Source organism: Balaenoptera ricei, chromosome 4 (assembly GCF_028023285.1).
Source record: "Balaenoptera ricei isolate mBalRic1 chromosome 4, mBalRic1.hap2, whole genome shotgun sequence".
Lineage (NCBI taxonomy): Eukaryota > Metazoa > Chordata > Mammalia > Artiodactyla > Balaenopteridae > Balaenoptera > Balaenoptera ricei.
In genome coordinates, this window is record NC_082642.1 from 119,798,384 (window position 1) to 119,819,048 (window position 20,665).

Sequence of the window (20,665 nt, forward strand, 5' to 3'; positions counted from 1 at the left end):
TTTATTCAGAATATTTATGAAGTATGCCTAATGGCAAAATGCAGAATTTTCCCCTCTCAATTCAAAATGGTTTGCATTTTTAAATTCAACAGTGTAGTCAGACTCAACAAGAATTTAGAGAAAATTAGTATAAACAAATTGAAATAAAACAGGATGTGCGGATTAAGGATTAGGGTGACCCCAACCGAGTCTTTCTGTTTATTACTTGGATCAAAGTATAAGGAAGACAAAGAAGGACCTAAGTTTAATGCCAGTGACCTCGGAATAACCAGCCCTGCAAAGTATCATTTTTCCACTTCCAGGATTTCTCTGGGGAATTCAAATAAAAATTGGTTCCTTTCCTCCTCGGAGAGGACATCTGGTGAGTTTATCAATGGATAGGAATTTGTCTCTCACTGTGAAGAGCCTGTGATGTCTCTTCATGCACACCAGGGGAATGTGGGCTTTTTGAGCAGCTGCAGGCATTGGCGTTTTTTTAGACCCAGCCCCAGACATTGGGTCTGAAGGGGAAATTTATAGGCTGGGTGATGTGCACCGTGAGCTCACACTTTTACTAGACAAATTAGATAGGTTTCAATCCGTGCAGCTGTAAACGATGTCCTGCAGAGTTCCACCTGATCTTTTACAGCTTTTCATAAATCAGTACCTACTGGCCACAGACTGCAGTCATTAAAAAGAAATCATGGAAATTACATGTTTGCTCAGGGGAAACAAAAAATAACTTTCTTCCCTTTCTTCCTCTCTCCTTGTATTTAGGTTTGTGAATTATTCTTTTGTGGATTTTCATACTGCTGCATTAAAGAGGTACACATATATTTTTTTCCCCATCAACTCCTATTTTATCTGTAAATGGTCATACCAACTAGCACCAGATACTTGGGAACAAATGTCAATAAATAACTGCTAGTCCCAAGAATATCTTCTCATAATGATCTTATTTCAATATTGCACTAGGATTCTAAACTCTAAAATTGAATGTTAAGTTATTCTTTTATAACATAAAAAGACTCCTCTGGGTTTACAGAGGGCTTTATTTTTTATGTATTAAAAACACTGATTAATACACATTTCTTGAATGAATAAGTAGATGCCTACTGAGTCTAGAAGTAAATATTAATAATATTGGAGGTGTATTCTATACCACTATAATTACCTGTTTTTTGTCTGTGGTTGTGAATAGTTTCAGGGACCCTATTAAAACTTAAGGGTAATTTCTCAAAGGCAAAATGTTAATTATATCTACCTTTATTATTGCCTAAAATATAAAATAGTAATATACTTTTTCAATACCTTTTATAATTTATTGTTAACATTTTAATTTCAAATGTTGTCATTACATTTCAAGGGGAAAATTTTGTACTTGCCAATTTTTTAAATGTAAATTTATGATAATCTTGATGTTTTTATCTCTAAAGTTAGAAATTCCAGATAGGAATAAACGAATTTAACTTGTCATCAGTAACTAAAAATAATTTTAAGTATATATAGTTCCCAACAGGAGACTAGTATATAAATAACATATTAAGGAGGAGTAAAGTCATTGTGTTTACTTTGATTGTCTCTAGGCTTTAAGGACAAAAATCTTAGCAGTTATAGCTATTACATCTGGTTTAATTTCTCCCAGTGGTAAAATTACCTGCTTTGATTTTTAAGATTAAAAAAAAAAGAGATCACCTGGGTATTTGAAATATTTGCTTCCCTCTAAAAGGTTCTGTATCATATTTGTTCATGAGGAAAGTCACCCTGTCCGCTTCAGAATTGGAGGTCAAAGTCATTTTGAGAAACAAATTGTTTTTTGGTCATCAGACTTCTCTTAAAGGATATAATATTCGTCACAACAGCAGTTATTCTCAAAAAGAATTATATTTTGTTCTTTTAGAGACGAGAAGTATTTTATTAATGCTAATTTAGTGCCATTAACAGGTAAAAATTACAAGTACTGCTTATTTTTGTTCCTATTTATTCTGCAACTTAATAAACGTAAATCTCTACAAGTTAGCAATCAATGCAATGGAACAATATATTTTAAATCATTTCAATTAAATTAACTAAGTATAATTGGGTCTTCAGAATCTTAGTCTAAATATTTTAAATATATTGTTTAAGTCTTTATACCATAAATTCCTTTACCTTCACTTTAGAACCTTATTCCAAATAAATTGAATGTATTATTTAATTCTTTATGCCAAAAATTTGTATTCTATAAATTTACAATAGTCTTGAAGAATCCAATGCCCTGGCATGTGAATTTAAAGAACAAGTCTATTTCATTTTATATACATAAATATCCAAAAAAGAAAAAGGCATCTTACTGCCTGAATAGAAATGAATTAATTCAACTGTCATTTTTCTCTATTTTTAGTCTTTTAAAATTTTTAATTTAACTACATTCATGAAAGTAATTTAATCAATTTATTTAAATCCAAGAGATATATTTTATACATAATGTAAAGCTAATTGTCTATTATATAATACATAAATAGATGTAATAAATAATCATATTATATGTATTATATAAATGTATATTATATAAAACTAATCTTCAAAATAGTTTCTTTTAAAAATGAATTTTGCTGGCTTCCCTGGTGGTGCAGTGGTTAAGAATCTGCCTGAAAATGCAGGGGACATGGTTTCGAGTCCTGGTGCAGAAAGACCCCACATGCCACAGAGTAACTAAGCCCATGAACCACGACTACTGAGCCTGCGCTGTGGAGCCTGGGAGCCACAACTACTGAAGCCTGTGCGCCTAGAGCCCATGCTCCACAACAAGAGAAGCCACCGCAATGAGAAGCCTGTGCAAGGCAACAAAGAGCAGCCCCCCCTCGCCGGAACTAGAGAAAGCCTGTGTGCAGCAATGAAGACCCACTGCAGCCAAAAATAAATAAAATAAAATAAATTAATTAAAAAAATAAAATAAAAATGAATTTTGTTTATTTTTTAATTTGTATAACAAAAACATGTTGTGTTGTAGAGAAAATTTATCATTTTAAGGCCATTTTCTATTTATTTTTCTAGCAATATTTTCTATCAAGAATATCTTTAAGAAAAATTTCTCCAATTCTTACCAGAAGGAAGGGAGCTTTATACTTTTACCCTTTTATACATGTGTATTATGACTATATTTTTCATTTTTTCTGAATTTCTCAAAAGCATTATTTTCACATTGCCTTTTCCTTTTCATCATCCAATTATAACTAAATCTCTTAAAATTTCATATCTCATCTATCACTCTAAAAGAATCAAAATAGTTATCTAAAGAGAATTCAATGTCTTTCTCATTGCTTATTGAGTGGCTTTTTTCCTCAGTTGTCTTTTTTTGCCTATGCTTTTGCACCTTTTGATAATACAGTTCATTCTATCCACTTTTGGAAAATTCCTTGGGCTGTGGTTTCTGTAATGGTTGAAGTCTCATTCCTAACTCTGGCTGTTCCTGTTTCTACCTACCATTTCATATTCTTCCGCTCTGTAATTGGTACCGTTCTCCAAAGCTCTAAACAGAGACCATTTTCTTTCTCTCTGGGTGGAAGTGTATGCAGTGGGTTAATGTTCTGAGATAATAATTAATGTTGCATACATTTTTAGTTCTAGGATTGCCACCTACTGGCTTGATTGGCTCTGTATTCTCCTTATAAGGAGCTTGAAATCTCCATAAGCTACCACCACACCCTGTTACACACTGTAGAAGCATTCACTCATTTCAATCGGCTTCTTGGCTCTTGTAGATTTTTGAGGTCATGACTTCTGCACTAAGGGACTGAGGCATTTAGATGCTTCAGAAACACTCCTGGCCACAGGGCAGCACAGAAGCAGCAAGGAAAAGTTCAAAAGTTCAGTCTGAGAGATTGGGGGAGGGGGGTGTGTCTCAGTGTCAACCTATGTGGACAAACACCCTCCACTCTTCACGGATTAAAGTCTCCCTATAATCCATGGGCTATGGGAGCTTTAACTAGAAATTAAATTATTATTAGGAGAATACAGATGGATATATCGATACTTGTGGTGAAAATCAGCATGACTGGACCAAGATTTGTACCTTCTAAATACATTTCTAATGGTGTTTTTTAAAATTATGTTTGCAGAGAGAAGGCTCCAAATTGGATGCCTAGCTTTAATCTCTCCCCCAGCCTGAGATGTAAATTTCCAACTTCTTCCAACTCACTCTCATTGTGTCCGAAATGCTCATTTGCCTCACAGAGCTGTTCTTCCTTCTGCCCTTCCTACCTCTGTCAGTGGGAGTACTGTTCTCAGAGCCCTCCTTGCTCACCCGGAAGTACTCTCTGATACTCTCTCTGTCACTCTGCACGTCTCACCAGTCACCATGTCTTATAATACTTCATTACAACTTTTTGAATTCACACCTTTTCTTTTTATTTTCTCTGCTCTACCCTAGCATAAGTCCTTCCCAAGACTACTGAAATCACCTCCCTTCTCCTTATCATGAACTATTCCCCTCCAGCTATTCTAGGTATAGCTGCAGAGAACTATTCCACAGGCACAATGTAATATATCATTTAAGCATCTTCAATGGCTCTTCTGTTCCTCATGGACAAAAGTCCAGATTTCTAGAGACGACATTAAATCTTCCATTATCTGGTGAAATCATCTATCAGGCTCTTTTCTCATAATTTCCTTTCTTATGCTGTATTATAGCAGAAATGTATTATGCAATGTAAATGGAAGTATCCTAAGTTTTTGTGTGTTCTACTTTTTTGTACAGTGTTCCCCTAGCCTGGTATGATCTTATCTTGTTATCTGCTGGTAGAAATTTCATCCATCATCCAAAAGTCACTTCTCTGCAACTGCCAGATAACCTGAAAGCTAAAAGTAAACTCATCCTTCCTTCATGATTCCTAAAACCTTGTCTTCTTGCTCTAATAATTACATATTCTGAGGGATATTACAGTTGACTTTGAACAACACAGGGGTTAATTTATAGTCCGCCCTCCCTATTCTCATCTCTTATCTGAGGTTCCTCGGCATCCTCAGATTCAACCAACCACAAACCCTGTAGTAGTGTAGTATTTTCTATTCAAAGATATCTGTCTATAAGTAGACCCATACAATTCAAACCCAAGTTGTTCAAGGGTCAATTGTATAGTATTTCTGAACTTTTCTTTTCCTCCTATTTTCAAAGGCAAGCTGTTGCAGTCGAAGGCTGTGTCTCTTTACCTGTATAATCACCACAGGGCCTAGTATAATGCCTCACACAAAGTAACTGCTAAACAAACATTTGTATCTTCATATTCATATAGTCAAAACTTCAAATTTATTCATGTCTCCTCCAATTACTCTACTTTTAGGAAAATAAATCAATTACCAGAAAACAAACATAACATAAAATTTAATATAACTTCCCTTCCCTTCTTACCACCTCTTGCAACATACAAGTAAGTTTTAAATCTGGTACGCCCTGACCATCTGCTTAAACACCTTCCCCACTTGCAGCAGTGATATTCACAAAGACACTCTCACTGTAAGATTCTTTGGAAATGTTTCTGTTATGAATCATCAACTCTAAGGAAGGCTGAAGAGTAAAATAATGCATTATAGAAAGATTTCTGTAACAGTATATGAAATAAAATTTGCCATAAAACTAACTAGACACAGGCAGACTCTGGAAAACAACATCCCTATAAAAAATAATAGAATGATGTTGTTTTTCCTAAAGGACTTTATAGGCATAATTCTATACATTGATCTAAATAACTAAGTCACTGAGAAATTTGAATCCTTGGTGCCGTCCACAAACTCAGATTGAGACAGTCTCCAAGTGTGTTGAGGAGACTGTTTCTGGAGTTGAGTTGACAGAAAGGGAAACATGAGATTTGCTTAGGAGAAAATTTTAAGCTTTTACCATTATGACTAATGTCTGCAGAAATCTGTATAATGAATAGGAATAAAAGTAGAATATTTTTCTAAAAAATGTATGTCTGTTGAAATGGAAATTTATTATTATTCCAGTAAATATGTATTCATGTGCTTAACAGATATGTATTGAATTTCCAGTATCAACCTGGTAATACAAAGGCAGCATGGCATCTGATCTCATAGGGCTGAGTTAATTGGAGCAATGGATACATAAAAAGAAAATGCACACAACTGAATTAAAATTATGATGAAGAACGAGCACATAGTGGCCCATGAAAGAAAAATGGTGTTGACCTTTAAATCATGTTGCCAGAGAATGCCTCAATTAAGACAAGATGTAGAAGCTGCTTTCTAAGGGAACATGAATGCAAAGAAGAATCTTAAGACAAAGAGAACAGCATGTGCTACTGTCCTCATGTCTGAAATGCTTTGACTTTCTGAAGGAACTTGAGGTTGGTCACTGAGGCTAGAGTACTATTTAAGTGAAAGTAACACAGGTTGAAAGGTGGAAATTCCTCTCTCCCAACAAAGCAGTTGCGTAAATCAAATAGTGTCACATCTCTGCTTTAAATGTCTTAATGGGTTCCTCATGCATTTCAAAAAATTCCAAAGTTTTCACCATGACCTGGGTAGCCTCAAGTGTTCTGGCTTCTGTTTGCCTTCTTGTGACAGACTCTTCCTTTCCCTACTGCTCTTCGGTTATGTTGTTGTCCCTCTGCCACTTCCTAGAACTCTCCAGACTCATCTGCAGTTTCTTTTTCCTATGCCAAGATCCTTTTTTTAAAAATTTTTTCATGGAGGGGATGGTTCTTTATAAATCTGGCTTGGACTTCCCTGGCGGTCCACTGGTTAAGACTCAGTGGTCCCAATACAGGTTCAATCCCTGGTCAGGGAAATAAGATCCCGCATGCTGCGTAGCACAGCCAAAAAAAAAAAAAAAAAAATCTGGCTCTTTTCCTTTTTTTAGTTCTCAACTCAAATATCACCTCCTCAGAGGGCTTTTTCCTCAACCACTCTTTAATAATCTATCACAACCTTTTATTTATTTCCTTGCTATAATCTGTGCTTGTCTATTATCTACTGTACATCTTCTATAATGTAAGCTCCAGGATGGTAGGGACCATATTTGTCTTCATCACTGTACTCCAGCGTCTGCACATGCCTAGTGCATAGTAGCTTAGCATAGAATAAATAGTTGTTGAAAAAATGAAGAAATGAATATTTGAATAAAAGAAATGACACTGGAGGAGCAGGGCTATTTAAACAATCAAAAAGAATGTAGATTGTTTTCCTAAGTATAATGGAAATTCAGAGTTGGTTATAAAGAGGTGACTGAAATTATATTATATGTATGTAATTTATCAATATATTTTTATCAATATATAATTTATCAATACATATATTGATAGGAAAATTCTGAAGGCTCTGTGACAAGATGCTTAGCGTGGGACAAGAATGGAAGCAGGGGACACATCAGGAGGCTACTGCAGTGGTTTAGATCAGAAGCGGAAAAAGTCATAGGAGAGAGTGTTTGCAGTGAAAAGGGGAGAAATGGATCATGTTGACCCAGTGATCACCTGGATCAAAGTGTGGAGAGCAAGAAAGAGGCACCAAGACTGGCTATAATCCTGAATGGGTAAATGAATAGGTGCTGGTGTATTCAACCAAATTTGGAAGGCAGTGGAAGGATGAGGCTATCAGGAGAAAATAAAAAGGTAAAATTTGAATATTAAGTTTTGAGATGTGTGTGAGACTCTTATTGGAGAAGTTTGGCTGTGAAGGGTGATAAAAAAATAAGGAAGTAGTTGGCAGAGATGTGGGGTTAGCAGAGGTGATGTTGACAAATAACATCTTCTAAATTTCCTTGATGATAAAAATCCCCTGGAGTTTTTATCAAATGTCCAAATTCCATTTCCCTTTCCTTCAGATTCCAAATTAGTAGCTTGGGTTAGACCTTGACATTTGTGCATTTAATAAGTTCTCCTGATGATTCTTGTATTAGGGAAATTTGAGAAACAATGTAATAATAGAACATATTTTTATAGCAATAATCTTGCAAAAATAAAGAGCCTGCATATGCAAGAGAGAGAGAAAGAGCCTGGGTATGCAGGGGAGAGAGAGAGAGAGAGAGAGAAAGAGAGAAAGGATTTGCCTCTGACATTGAAAGGACACTTCCTCTCTTCTAATTCAAGGTAAGAAGAACTTTCCTCTCTTGTAATTAGACGAAAAAAGAACAAGATGGATGGGTGCAGGCGCCAGTTTGTTTTTGTTTTGCTGCTGGAATTTCCCATCTGATGGCTTGTATTTTCTCAATAAAGCATGTGGCAAGGGCATCACTGGAAAATTAAAGGGGAAAGGGAATGAGTTTAATCAGTTATGAAAAAGAATAGAATAATCATTGTCAAAAGTGGGAAAGCAAATTTTCTAAAGAAAAATAAGATCTCTTGAGATTGTTGCATGGTAATTTGAGGTTGTTGTTAATAAATTTATAATAGCACAATCTGCCCACTGTTTATTTTAATGGCAATAAGTAAACATACAAACACAATTTCTAAAACTTTTATATTTAGTGAATTAAGATGAATGGTACTTCTTAGAAAAATAGTTTCCCTAAAATTGCATGTTTTGTGACAAAAAAAGGGGATATATTAAAGTATTAAAAAATACATACTAGGATAAAAATATTCAATGCACTTCAATAAGAATGGAATAGTGAATTGAAGAAAATTTGAATACAAGGATATATCCTCACATAATATGATCTGATATTAAGACTATTTTCCCACATAGAATTGGATTTAAATATCTCTTGATCATATTACATGAGTTAGTCTTTATATTGATATTGATCCTATGGAAATGGTTTGAATGCTCTTTTATGATATGGAAAGAATTGAAAAGATGTTCTTTTTTGCTATGATTGCTATTGAGTAAAGATCAAAAGAAATGGCTTCAGGGTGCAAAATGAGGACCATATGGCCCAGGAAGGGCAAGTTTGTTATCCTGTTGGTTGTTAAACTGTCAGGTGGACTTCCAAAAAAGCCTGTACAGTCTGTCTCTGAAATTTAGGACGGAGATTCATCCTTGCAGGATAAGTTATCATTAGTTTTACCTACTGAATATATATTAGTAAGTTCAATATTAGTGACCCCCTTAATAGTTATTTCCAACAAATAATCTATGATTCTTATATACTGATATTAAGACTTTGATTCAAGTTTTCTTTATTCATCTTATTCAAATGTAATGTAAAAACTGGATCATGTATGCTCAATATAATTGTTCCTATTAAGGTAGAAAAATTATATACTCTATTATAACGCATTAGCAAGTGTTCTATCAATTTGAAAGTCACAACTCTTGATAATTGTCAGTAAAACCAACAGATGTGCATAAAAGAAACAAGAAAAGAAAACTCCTATAAGGGATTATATTAAATCTTTTACACATGCGTCACTGTAAATCATCATTATGTAGTATGTATACATATCACTTAATACTGTGGATTTTTGTGCACAGTAGGTGTAGTTCCTTTAGTAAAACTCTGTAATTTTCCTTTAAGAACGCACATCATCAAAATGTAAAAGAACTCTTTTTCACTATGTGTACAATGAGAATATAATTGACATTTCTCAAAACCATTAAGACAACTCAATGATTCTTACCGCGGAGAATTACGCATAAAGTCTACTGGACATTGTGCGTTCAGGATTGCCTTATGGCTATGATGTGTTGACATTGGTATGGTTGTCCAAGAACACTGACATTATTTTAGTGTTAGTTTTATCCTTCACAGTGTCTAACAAAGTAATTGGCACACGATATGGGTTAAACAAAATTTTTTAAAATTAAGTAAGGGAAAATTGCATTTTCCTAGCCAGTGCGATGGTTTGGAGGCATTGTTATTATTTTTGAAACTTTATTTTAAATGAGGAATAAATCAGGACTTTGCTAGAATTCCCCACCACTCCAGGAGATTTCCTTTTTTTTTTTTTTTTGTTTAAATAGCAGAGAGTGAAAAGGAGCTATGTGTCCAGGGTTCCTATTGCCCAAATACTCAAGCCTGAATGTATACATGCTTCTGGTCAAGATGGAAGTTAAAAAATACCAGAAGTTTATCATTATCATTAAGTAGCATGAAATTGCCTCCTGAAAGTTTAAAAAGGAAAAGAAAACATGTCTCTCTAATCTTGAGGAATATAAGTACCAAAGTATGCAGTTGGGGAAGTGGAAGAAAAAAATTAACATCTTGGAAATAGAAAATACATTCATTTCAGAGTGAGTGCAAGATGCAAAATCAAATGTGTCACCTTGCTGCCGCACTGGTGATGATCTTCAGACTGCCTGGGTTCCGGATAAGCTTGTCCAGAATGCTGACAATCTGCTCAAACTTGGGTCTGTTGTTTCTGTCTTTCTGCCAGCAGTCCAGCATCAGCTGATATAACGCAGCTGGGCAGTCCATGGGGGGCGGCAGTCGATAGCCCTCATCCACAGCTTTAATTACCTGTGTGAGAAGCAAAGTTTCCAGAGACTTAAGAGTTGGAATTTCTTTTACTTCTTCATGGGCAGGTCACACTTATATGACTATTTCAAAGTTAAGTGAAAAAGTTTTCATTTTAAATTTCTTAAAAGGATAGCAGCTTATTAAATAAATATTATCCATGTCTGAAAATATTATATAAAGGAAGATTGAGGCAGAGAAAGTGGATTTAGGAAAGAAAAGTTTGTAAAGTAACTTTCCAGATTAAAATAAAAAGAAATGTTCTATGATATAGGAAATTCAGTAATTTATAAAGAAATTATTATTTGGTAATACAGATTTCTATGGAAACTATATATGAATGAATGAATGCAGAAAAAATTACCATAAATTTTAGTTATATCACAGTTCAAATGGTACCTCTCAAATCGTAGTAAGTTCCTTTGGTAAAAGGCCACGTGCTGCACAACTAACTGACGATTAGTTCATTCACGCTTTTAAATCATGTAAAGTCATGATTTTCAAACTCTACTGTGTATCAGAATCATCTGGAGGACTTATTAATATACAGATAACTAACCACTGATTCCATAGCTCTGGGGAAAGGCCCGATAATTTGCATTCCTACAAATTCCCAGGCCATGATAAAGCTGCTGGTCCAGAGACCACATTTTGAGATCCTCTGATACAGAAAGAATTTGGAGAATAGAGATGTGGTAAAGAGAGTCTGATTTTCCCAGTACCATTATAAAACATGGCTTGTTTGAAGAAGTTCAGAAAGGTTTTTATATCCAAATACATTAAAAACAATTTTATATGTGGTGAGTAGGAAATGACTAAAAGCATCTCAGCTTTCCTTCTTATGTGTCTTTGAGATCATGCTCACAGTTTCTGGCTAAGCATAAAAAAACATCTCCAAGTGCTGATCTCACATGCCAATAGCATCCTTTCACTAAGCATTAGCAAAACATGACTTATAAAAACAAAAATCCTTTTGAAAAATCGTATCACAGTTGTAATAGAAAGTTAAAGATTATTTTCTCTATCCAGAGACTTCAATTTGTATAACTAAATTCATGTGCAAGTTTAATACATTATGAGAAACAACATGCTAGTGATTGGATGTTTTGTCTGACTTTGGGAAATACTATATTTAAGTAAACAAAACGTTGGCCCAGATGCATTAATTAAGTCTACAAAGGATGGCAGACATGTGTATCTTACTAATGTTACATTGAAACAATTTTGTAGCAAAAATACTTCAAACATTCCCTGATATCTATTGGCTATCTTGTCAGGCACTTATTTTATAAAATTTTATTACAAATGTCTTCACTTTGTCTCATTTCTAAACCCGGGCTTGAGGGAAAAATGTAAATCCTTCAGAGCAACTCATTTGATATCTTTACAAGATTTGGAAGCAATTTCATTTCTTCTAAGTATTCTGCTTCAATGTCACAAACAGGGAGCCACCTGGTTTCATTATGTTCCACTTCCTTGCACAGCTTGATCTCTTAATCCGAACCCATAACTCATAGACTACAAATACTTACATCCTGATTGGACATCTCCCAGTATGGTCTCTCTCCATAGGACATCACCTCCCAGAGAACAATCCCATAACTCCATACGTCACTGGCTGATGTGAATTTGCGGTAGGCTATAGCTTCTGGTGATGTCCACCGGATTGGGATCTTCCCTCCCTTGGAATATAAAATCATATATACATACATGATCAATGACTAAAACATATAATATACATTACCATCTGAAATCTGACTGAATTTGTCAGGGTATTTCTTTTCTGAAATGGAATGCGGGTTTCTTCTGATAGATCTTGATATTCTTCTATTTTAATACCAAGGAGTGAGTGGCATACTATTTACTGCAATATTTTCTCAATCAATTTGGGAAGAGTTTGAAATGATGAAAGGAAAAAAACATTTGAAAATTGCTAAAATGTTGACATTTTATGTCAATTATGGCACATTTATCAGTCATCTGTAGCAAAACAACTTGAAGTAGATATATTATATATTAGAATTGAATGAGGTATCTCAAATCAACCTTTATTGATTTAACATAGATTTATGCATGAACAAACAATCTTAGAGCAGAATGTGAATTAAGTTAATATTTGTAAGGAACTTACACCACTCCTTGATACTCCTAAGTTCTTAAAGGTATTTGTTAATTAAATAAATTCAAAATAAAATTATACATCTAAAAAACCTCTCTTCAAATACATTAATCAATCATCTTAATTAATTTACTCAGTGCCTCACTCCATCATTAACCACTGAAGTACCCTCCATGTACTAGGTAAGCACCATATGAGCTAGAAAGATATAATAATTACATTCTGAAAACTTATAGTCTAGAGGAGAATATTGCTTCTATGAGTTATGGGAGATATAAAGGTATAACTCCCATAGAATTTGCTCTCAGTTTAATAAATACATTTAATAAAGATGTGCTGAGTAGCAACCATATGGGAAGTATTATGCTAGTCACTTTGGGTGAGACAAATATAAATAACACACTGGTCCTTCTGTTTGAGAAATATCAAGCAAATAGGAGTGATAATTAGTTGTTGGAAATAACTAAACGCAGAAAGAAATAAGTATCTAACACTTTGCTTCTCAAACTGTACAATGCATATGAATCATCTTGGGCTCACTCTGATTAAAATGGAAATTCTGATTCAGTAGTTCCAGAATGTAGGCAGGGTCTGCATCTCTAAAAAGCTCCAGGTGATGCTGGGGCTTTTTAGAACTGCAGACCCTGCCTCCATTGAGTAGGAAGATAGTAGTGGAGACTGCTGTGCCGCAGAGCATGGAGCCCAGATTCTCGGCTAGATAATCTGAGGAGGTCACATATGAATTGAGCCTCATAAGATACATCAATTTTTGATACAACAAAAAAAGGGATGGATGTTCCAAAGAATTCACATCATCAACATTTTATGCCATATTCATCAAAGTGTGTTCTATTGACATTGTACCTCATAGCACTTCACTGGTTCTTAAGTAATGTTCAAGGGTGACAATATATTGCTTTAGAGAAATGGATTGGCAACTTGGGAGGTAAATTATTAAACCTTATTATGCCTGAATTTCCTCATCTGTTATTTGGGAAAGTAACAGTGCTGGTTCATAGCATTGTTGTGAGGCTAAATGACAAATTTCAGTAAAATCTCTAGCATAGTTCCTGGCACACAGTAAAGCCTCAAGAAACATTAGCTTAATAGTCCCACACTCTGAGGGAAATAGCATAAATCAAAGCACAGAGGAGGAAAATATATGTTCTGGAAAAACAGTTTCCAGTGTGATAATACTACAGAGAGTGTGGAGGCATGCAGTAGGAGAGGATGGGAAAAGGTCGAATTGGGATTTAATCACAGGTACATTGAGCAAGTGTTATCCCATAGAGGAGAGTGGTATATGTGATTGGAACTATCTCAGTAAACTTGACACTTCTCTTAGATGTTTTCACACAAGTGAGCTATTCAGAAAGAGTACTGCCAGGAGATCTTTGAAGGAGGTTGGGCTTACACTGGGTTTTGAAGGATGCATGAAACTGTAGAGAAGTGAGCACAAAAAGGAGGACTGAGCACAGCCTTCTTGAGAAGATACCAACCTAAGGGTCATCCATGATTCATACCAGTGCAGAAAATCAGGTTGGAGAGATGGGAGCTAGACCAAGAGAGTTTTGGGAGTTGGTGGGAAACACTACAGAGCTCAATGTGCACTGGAGTAAAGATTGTCCAGAACCAGAAAAACAGAATAGAAAACTCTATGGAGATGAGAGGGCATATGGTCTTAGAAGTTGCCCCTTTCTTTTCTCTCTCACTTACACTCACTCATTCATTCTCTTCTTTATAGTTTGTATTTTTTTCAACAAAAATTTAAAAGATACTTTTTCATATTTAAATTTGGAGAGGCTTTTTCCTAGCCTAATATTGCCCTTTCTCTACCAACACATTCAATGTTAATAATAATAATAATAACATTTAACAAAAACCAAATTAACTTAATTACACCTGCAGATCCAGATTTGGGTTTTAAGGAATCAAGATTTCAAATACTACCCCATAATTGTGATAAAAACAGAACTACACATATGATATTTAACTATTATAAATCTATTCAGGATGCCAAATGGAATCATTGGGCACACATTCTTTCCCTTTTAAAGAACTCTGAGAATTAACAGAAGTCAAACAAATTGTACTCATGGGGCAAAGAAAAGATGATACTTTAAAATCTCAGCTGAATGTCTTATCTCTGCTACAGACACTTTGCCATTTCCTTTCCTTTGCCCAGAAACAAATTACTAAAAGCAGAAAAATGGCACTAAAAGAAAGAAAGAGAGAGAGAGAGAGATAAAGGAAGAAAGAAAGTCCTTTCCATGTTGAAAACTTTGCATCTATTTAGAAAATATAAGGCACAGATACGTGTCACCTTATCAAGATCCCCTGAAATAAAAATACAGACATTAGGAAAAAAACCCAAAACCAATAGATTGATGACAACCATGAACAATAAGCCCATTTTTTGTGTTTTACTTCAACCAAGATTACAATGGTACATGCTAAAGTTGTTTCATCTTCAGTGCTTTATCCCTGTTTTCCAGAGAGGACAGCCTTGACATTGAGCATATTTTAATAAAATGTCTAAAAATAGTGAAATACTGAAAAATGGTTTTTTAAAAATTTATTTGTTTTTAGGAAGGACATAGCTACACCTATGTCGAAGGAGCTTGGAAAGAGAATCTCTTCACTGGTGGTTCTGCATACAGACATAAATGCCATTGGAGGGACCTCTGATGCTATAGCCAGGCCCATCTCTTTAGCGGGAGCTTCACTCTTCCAATTCTTGACTAAGACCTGTGCAGTGTGTTTTCTAATGAAGTACATGGTTACACATTCAAGCAGATTATTTCCAGAACCATTTTCCCATCAAATGCTGTCTATTTGCTGTGTAAATCTTGTTAAAACATTGTTTAAAACCCACACAAAAAGGAAATGTGTTTGGGAAAATGTATGGTAAATTATTTTAATCAAAACACTTACATGTTGAATTCTGCTCTTACTGATGTGTTTTGTAATTGCTGCAGCCTGACGAATTCACACATACACAGACCCAATTATTGGAATAACAACTTCAAATTTTCCAATATAACAATTTTTGAAACTCACTGACTGATCTAATAATTCTTACATTATCTTAAACTTTAATCACACTAATTCTTAACAAAATATTATGGCTTTGGCACTGTAGTCACCTGTGAAATGACAAAAGCCTTCCACTACAATATTTGCTGGCTTGGGAAATGCAGTTTATAGCCTTTTTACTAGTTTGTTATTCAAGTTTTTAATCTAAGCTTCCCTCTGGCTCCTCGCTGCATCAAAGCTTGAGTTGCCGCCCTTATAGGAAAGCATAAGGAAGGGGGAGATTTTGATTTTTTTTCTCATTTTATTCCAAACATGTTATTCTGAACACATAATGAGTGAATAAGTGGCATTCAACCAGCTCAACAACTAAGCGAGTTTGCAAAATTAAATGTTTCCTTACCTAGAACTTTCCATTGATCAATCTTTTAGTGTATTAGTCCTTTTCTTAGTAGCTGGGCTCTGTTCCAGGTCACTGTTTAGTGAGTTCATATACTTAAAAGTAAATATATTTATTTTAATTACAAGAAGAAAACTCTTAATTTATATTTTCCCGTATGATGTCCATACAACTCATTCTAAATGAACAACTGAGGCTAATTTGAACTCTTTATTTAGAAGAAAGTGTAAATGAACAAGTATTGTTTGCCTTTACTCAATACTGTTATTGGAATCCCTAGGTAATTAGCTTTTAACCCTAGAATTTTAACCCTGGAACATTTAGCTTTCTCATTAGATGACTTTCATTATCTGCTTCCAGGTGTTTTAGACTGATTGGTTTTGCTCTGAGAATGAAGTGATAATCATATTCAAGACTCTCTTACTGCCCCTAGCCAGCCATCTTGTAAATGACACCATCCATCACTGGATGAGGAAGAGAATAAAGATGACTGAGGATTATTCATTATTATTTAGGGATTTTTTTGTCATTGGCAATAGATTTATAATATACATAAAGCAACAAATAAAGTGTCTAATCTTTAGTAGAGTACTCAATAAATGTTTTGCCCTTTCTTCCATTCCAATTCCCTTCAAATAGTTAGCACACTTTTACTATTCATGTAAAGAATTTATTAAATGAAGATATAAGGGAAAGCTCATTGCCAACTACAAAGTATTATTCAAATTTATCATTCATTGCTAAAAATACATAAGAGTAAGAAGAGTTTTATAATTTTTTTTACTTTTTCCATATCAGTAAACAACCAGTCACTCTGGTTCAAATGAGAGAAAAATAAACCAACATATTCGTAGTACATGCTTAATTCAAAATCAAACTACAGGAGAGAGTCCGAGCTCATAATATTATTATAGAGTTTGAGGCAGGGTGAGTGTACCTATTATCACAGACTCTTTAAATTCAACATTGTAGTTTCAAATTCTTTATATTCAAAACTAGGAAAATAAATTCGAGTAGTTGCTTTTGTCCTATATATTGCCATAAATAAAATAAGTGTGCCCAAACTATCATTTGAAATCATAAGGCTATGAGAGGCTGAACACCACCAAAAATTTAATAAATATTTTTAATCTATGCACATTAATATTACTCCATTCCTTTGTAGGATGAGGCTAAGTAAAATGTTAAAACATAAAAATAATTATGCATAAGTAATACTCACATGCTGGTTGAAAATATGTGACATATTTATCTGCTAGGTGAATGTCTATTCACGAGTTTACACCCATGACATTTTAATAAACGCAATCAAAATATCAAAAGTAAAGTGATCACGTTTAATATTTAAATCTTTGAGTGGAAAAGAACGATAACTTTCAAGTGTTATATCAAAAGCAAATGAGAATAAAATTTAACAAGAATAAAAAGGTGTACTATTTGTTACATTATGTTTGCTATCCCGAAGTTCAACATTCTAGGAGACTTGTTGGCAGATGGCTAGTCTGTTGCGTAATTTTTCACAAATGGCAATGTATTCCCCATTATCCCCTGCAACTTGCAGTCCAGTGTAGATAGGAGAAATTATAAGCACCTGAGAGAGATATTTGATCCCCACTCTCTCATTCTTTCCACATTCTTTATACATGTTGGGTAACTTTAGAACAAGGTCTCTATATAGTAGCACTATTGACATTTTACACCAGATTAATTCTTTGCTGTAGGGGCTGTCCTGTGTATTGAAGTATGTTTACTAGCATCCCTGGCCTCTACCCACTAGATTACATCAGTATCCTTCCAATTGTGACAGCCAAAATATCTCCAGACAATATCAAATATCCCCTAGGGAGCAAAATCATCCCTGTTCGAGAACTACTGCTTTAGATTGTTTGTGACAAATCCTGATCAGCAAGGGAAAATGATTCAAAGAGGTCCAGGATTTAACTGGTTTTATGTAGACTAAGTGGAATTCTTTCTTTCTTTCTTTTAACCATTAGCACACTTTCCATGGATACTTTCACTCCTGTTCTAGTCTAAAAAAGGGCCAAGTTCATTAGAGCTAATCATCTGATATGTGGATTTTGGTAAATATAATAGCACCTCTTTGAGATTTTTCCCTTTATTTTTTGTTTTCTTTTCTTTTCTTCTTTCTCTCTTGCTTCCTCCCTTTAATTTTTTTGAAACAGGGATAATTTTCTATTGCTAGGAAAACTTAAATTAAGCATCAATTTCTTTGTTAGATGGAAGCATCAATAAACAAAATTTTTGGTAAGAAATAGGTTTTTCCTACAAGAGCAAATGCTATCTACGGCTACAAAACATAAATTTCATTGACATAGTGAGACATTGGATAAGAGACCTTGAGGGCTCAATTTGGTTCTGAAATAAGGGTGAAAGAAGAAGCTGGGGCCCATAAATTTTAATTTAGTCACACTTCACGATCACTCTCTCTGCCTTCAAGCTGAGCATCTGTAGATCTGAGACTATCAAAATAAAATAAATTGAATATACAAGAGTCTGACTCATTAAATTTCCTGCAAGTAATGTATTGCAGAATTTATTTATACTTCTGCTTCTGATTGGACCACAAAAATTCCTCTTCCTTCCCCACCTCCCACCCCAACAAATTTAAGCCAACATTGCTTGACTTATATTTTCTTCTTCTTTTTCACATTCAGAAATTGCTTTTTCAGTTTATACGTGTAGGGGGCATTTAAAAATTGTAAATGCTTTTCAAAAAACTGCCAAACATATCCTTCAATGAGCTATCCAAAAATTTGGATTTGATGAGACAAATGGTGTCATTTGGTATACTGCCTTCTTGCCATAGTAAAACTATTCTAATACAACTGTTATTAATGAGCTAAAACTTTGAAATCAGTTGGCAATTGAAGTTTTGGTTGGTAAAATGCTCCTAGGCATTCAGAAAAGTAAAGCACCAGATACTTACTCTAAAAATAATTTATGAAGATGTGATTTTTACAATATTTTAACAGATCATAAAATGAAGCATTTACTTAAGGTGGTCTCTATGTCTGTATGTAAGCGTCCCAGATATTTACATATTTGAGAAACGTCTCCAATTGCCTGGAGCAAGCCCAGATTCACAGCATATGGAGTGTTTCTAAAACTTCAATTGCAGAGGGACCTCCAGTTCAAACCCAACAGAATCGGAAGCTAATGCTTGTTCCCCATATTTGCAATGCCAAACCCAGAGCCAGTTCCTCCCAGTGCTGATGTCACATCTATGACAGTCAGTAATTGGGGGTGCAGGGGGATTTACAGTCACATGTTCCATTTGGATTCTTAAGTTTAGTAGGAATTAGGAGTTGTCATTTCTAGGCTTAGCTTTGACTGTATGATCTATTTTTTTGTCAAGTTTCTTAGCCTCTCTGTGCAGATATCTTATCATTCATAAACTGAGGGTCATGGGAAACATAAAACTTGATTTTATGTTCAGTTTCATCTATCTCTAACAGCTGTGCTAACTTATAAACATTTGCTCTTTCAACTTTCAAATTTCTATCTTAAACCTACAGAAATGTCAAGGATGCTGACATTTTTAATGTTAATTATTTTGGACTCTTGTTTAGTCCAAAGATGATCCTAACTTTGGACTAAACTGCATATCTATTGGTTGTAATATCTGGATTTACTTCCATAGAATTCTTACAGAAAAGTTAAAGGAGAATAAAAGGGCACAAGTAAAGATACTAGGGATTCTCTGGGCAGAGGCATTATGTAATTGCTAAACTCTATTCCAGGAGTAAAGTAGTACAAAACCTTGTTCACTTTGTCCAGAAACAGCAGTTAGAGTAGGAATCACAAAGTAAACATGTTCCTGGAAGATTCTGCAATTCAGTTCTCTAAACTTAATGAACTTAGACAGTTTAAATGAGACTTTTGGCTAAAAGCCCTGAATTTTTCAGGTGCTTAACTGAAGTCAGCTCATTCGCTGTGGGTTAGGGGACTTCAAGTCTTGAGTTCTAAAGAAAAGGATTGTAATTGCTGAAATCTCTGGACATTGAGACCTAGTATCTTATGTCTGCCCCAATTTTTCTCTGATTATATACACAAATCTCTCCTTACTGATTTAGGAAATGCTTTGCTGATCCGTATTTCACATTGCCTGCCTGTGAGCTCTGTCAGGTCATAGTTAGAGTGACAAAGGACTTCGGAGAGTTTATCTTAGTAAACCCGGAGTAATTGAGTGTTTAACCTGGAGGCAAATATTGGCTTCTCAGGTTAGAAGTGGAACTATAGAGATAAATCATTTGACTAAAGGATTTAGGATCTATCGTCAGGAAGTAAACTTCGTTCACTGCAGACAACAGTAGACAACAAGGTGAAGGGCAAGCCAAGAAGACTCCCAGGGGAAGCATCTGTTCTAATTCCCAGTAGTTCAAATCTAAAAGCCATTGAGAGAATTGTTCCAGCAGATGTTGACTGCCACAAGAGATCAGAGACAGATGATCTCTCAGGTAGCAAAAGCCAATACTTTGAACTTTTGAAATTTTTCAACATTACATGAGACGCTTAAGAATTTCTTAAAAGTCTTCACCTTTTATTCTAAGTAACTCTATGGCTATCCAGGAAGTAAAATACAAATAACTTTTCTGTTACTTTCTGACTCAAATAATACAATATAAAATTAGGTCATCTGATGTATAATGTATATCTTCAACAAAAACAATGAAAAAATTTAGGGATAAGACTAAACATACAGCCTAATATGGGTACAGCTCTT

General features: G+C 34.6%; 1 protein-coding gene across 4 annotated transcripts in view; it reads right to left on the reverse strand.

Annotated features, from left to right (window-relative positions):
* EPHA3 (EPH receptor A3) overlaps positions 1 to 20,665 on the reverse strand; it is a 367,043-nt gene that overhangs the window by 10,722 nt on the left and 335,656 nt on the right. For all 4 annotated transcript variants that reach the window (XM_059921355.1, XM_059921353.1, XM_059921352.1 and 1 more), the window contains 2 exons: positions 11,902 to 12,051; positions 10,179 to 10,372 (listed from right to left, as the gene is read on the reverse strand). In XM_059921355.1, coding sequence (XP_059777338.1) covers positions 10,179 to 10,372; positions 11,902 to 12,051 — 344 coding nt within the window. The remainder of the gene's footprint in view (positions 1 to 10,178; positions 10,373 to 11,901; positions 12,052 to 20,665) is intronic.